At 38.8% G+C, this 3,046-nt stretch overlaps 1 protein-coding gene across 1 annotated transcript; it reads right to left on the reverse strand.

The window, feature by feature from the left end:
* Nucleotides 1-1,226: 1,226 nt before the first annotated feature.
* On the reverse strand, nucleotides 1,227-2,435 carry LOC149894084 (uncharacterized). The gene has a single exon (XM_090077040.1). The coding sequence runs from the start codon at nucleotides 2,433-2,435 to the stop codon at nucleotides 1,227-1,229; it is 1,209 nt and encodes a 402-aa protein (XP_089933166.1).
* Between the last annotated feature and the right edge of the window lie 611 nt (nucleotides 2,436-3,046).

A 3,046-nucleotide genomic window follows, 5' to 3' on the forward strand; every position in this document is an offset into this window, starting at 1 on the left:
AAGACAAAACTACATCATTTCACAGAGTGAAGAAAAGAGAACGTTTTCTTTCTGCATTTCGTAAAAGCACATTTTTGGATTTAGCGACGATTACGATAAAGTGCTTTTCGGATTTAACCACACACTTACCCTCGTGAGAAAGAGCGACAGTGACACGATTTTTAGAACAGCCGTAACGGCCGCAGAAAAGGTGGATCTTAGCAAACTGTCCTTGTTTATGTCTCATGTCACACTCTCTGTTTTGGCGAGCAGCAAGCTTTACAAAGTCATTGAATCGAATGTGGATGTGCCATTTTTGTTCCAGACAGTGCGACACAATCCCTGTGCCTGTATCGATTACCTTTAGTTCATGGTTGAGTGCAAGATTCTCCAGTGAAAAACCTAGGTACGTGATTGTTGGATTCCAAATCAACAAAGACGGCAGTCAAGAGCTGAACCCTTCCGTATTTGATCACTGCGACTTGAAAAACATGTACGTCACTTTAAACACTAAAAGGTATCCTGCTGTTGATTACAACTTGGACTTTAAAAACAACAAATACTCAAGGGCTTACAGAGATGCCGCCAAGTTTGACAACAGACTTTACGGAATTAACGAGATCATCGCTCACCCAAACGTGTCCGCATAAAACTACAGGTACATTTGCCCACTTTTTGTTTTTGATGTGAGCAAGCAGGCTGAGAGGTTAAAATCTTCGGTGCTGGATGTGCAAATAAAAGCCACATTTACTTCAAACGTTCCGGCAGACACTCAGGCCTTTGCCGTTTTCCTTTCGGATAAATTTCTCAGGATTAAATCAGACGGAAGCCGAATGAACATTAGGCCGGATTATAACTTAAAAAAATTTGGAAAATTTCTTCGGGAATTTCCAGTAATTGGCTCTCAAATACGCTGAATGCAATGCTGCAAACCGTTTTTCGCCACTACTTTGTTATACTTTGTATTTTTACCTTTGAAGTTTTCAAATAAATTAACTTAAAAACGCTCATTTGTTACATGATTTATTGATTGAGTTTATAATAAAATTCAAATTGTTTGAACAGTCAAAACAATATAACATTAGCAAACGTTGATTAGAAACTATACTTAAATGTTCTTAAATTCAGATTTTGTGTCAAAGTGAGGCATCAACTTGCGGCGTTCCAGTTGAACGCGAATATAGCCATCACGATTTTTATGACCATAAACTTTGGATGCTGATTCAGTCACAATTTTAATCACACGTTCAACACTGATTGTGACAAGGAAATGGCTCAATGTCAATAAGTATGTCTTCAACTGACGAAAGCCATGCCAATATTTGTACAGTTGGAATATGTTTTGTAAGAACAGGTTCGAAGCGGGGCTGTGTTTGCCAGTCAATCAGTTTTTCATAACTAGTCGCTTGAAATCGTATCTCAGGGAGTTGAAATTTTCGATTTGGTATGTCATCTTCACGAGCACGAAGAATTCTCTTCAACGCAAGCTTACGGATCACTTGACGGTTGTCTTTGAGCATAGCCAGAATAATGCTCTCGATATGAGCCGGGTAGCTATTGCGCTTCAAAACTTGCTGAACAATTATTCGATAACGCACAGGAAGAAATCGGGATGTTTCTATCATTTTATAATAGTGTGGAGCAGCATTCCAGCAGTTTGAATGTTTCTTAATGTCAAACCAAACAACCGCATATGAATTCACAATAAATTTAGCCAAAAGTATTAGTTCATTTGATGGATCTTCAGTAGATATATAGAGGCGTAGAACACGGTTTGCTAGTGTCAACCAACTTGCATGGTTTAGTCGCCCAGGTGTTCTAGAATTAAATCTATCTGGTACAACACCTGTCTTCACCGAATTAACAATTTCGAAAAAGTACAGTTGATCACTGCTTAACAACTGCTTATTGCATATAATAGGTTCACCAACAAATATGGCAAAGCTGACTATGGGTTTCTGAACAGACATTGAAATAGACTTGCCAATTGGTCCATTAAATGGATGGGGTCCAGTTGTTGCACCATCTAAGGAGTGAAAAAGATGTCGCAAAGGAAGCTCGTTCAGATGTAAAAGACAAATGGACCAGTGCAGTGGTCGACCAAGTTCAATTTCCATTCTGCGTATAACTCCATTGTTTAAACCAGTATTAACGTTAGTTGAATCAGAACCAATACAAACAAGGTTCGTGCAGTCAACAGTATCAATTATTGAATCTGCAATGGATTTGGCTGATCCACTTGTTGGCGTACAATGATCAACATACTTTGAATTTGGCTCTGATAAAATGGAAATATGTTCCTCAGAAATCACAGTCTGCCTATCCCCCTCAAGTTTTAAAGTCTGATCTTTCCTTCCATCAAAATGCAATCCAGTAATTCTACAATCAGCATTTTTACAGGATGTTCTCAGTAGTTTTCGTTCTCTGCGAATTTTATTCCGATCCACTGGCCCCATATGTTCTATACCAAAATCAACCAGAGTTGCTGATACAATCGCGGCAACTGCTCTATCTGACATGCCAAAACCATCTGCTTGTAGAGCAATATTTTTTAAACAACGGTTTTTCAGACGAGTAGATGTGACTTTGGTATCGACATCTGATACGGAAGGGGAATAAGTTTCGGTGTCAAAATTGTTGTCTGTTTCATTATCTGATTCATTATCAGATGCTTCAACGACTCTGGCACACTTAACTGCAGTCTCTTCCTTTGATAATGAAACAGATTTTCGTTTTAAACGCCTCTCAGCACGTGCGGATTCCTTCTTGTCAATTCCAGCTATTCTGCCAACACGTATAGTGCGTTGATCAGTTAGGAAGTCATGCTAAATTGCTGGCACCTTCAGAACCATTGGACAGCAACAAGACGAAAGTTCTTTGCATTTACACGAACAAATGTCAAGCAATGTGTCAAGATCTTTTTCTATTTCATCTTGTTTGACTGTTGCAGACTTTGATCGAATCACTTTCTGAATATTGCCTATGTACTTCTCCAGCTGTAATTCTATGCCTCGAAGACTTATTGTAGGAACTGATGCTTTAATCCATATCTGAGAAAGTTTCTCTG

The sequence above is a fragment of the Hydra viridissima genome, unplaced genomic scaffold (genome assembly GCF_058129835.1).
Source record: "Hydra viridissima isolate aposymbiotic clone 2 unplaced genomic scaffold, HvirCarnegie_v1 scaffold_1, whole genome shotgun sequence".
In the NCBI taxonomy this organism is placed as follows: Eukaryota; Metazoa; Cnidaria; class Hydrozoa; order Anthoathecata; family Hydridae; genus Hydra; species Hydra viridissima.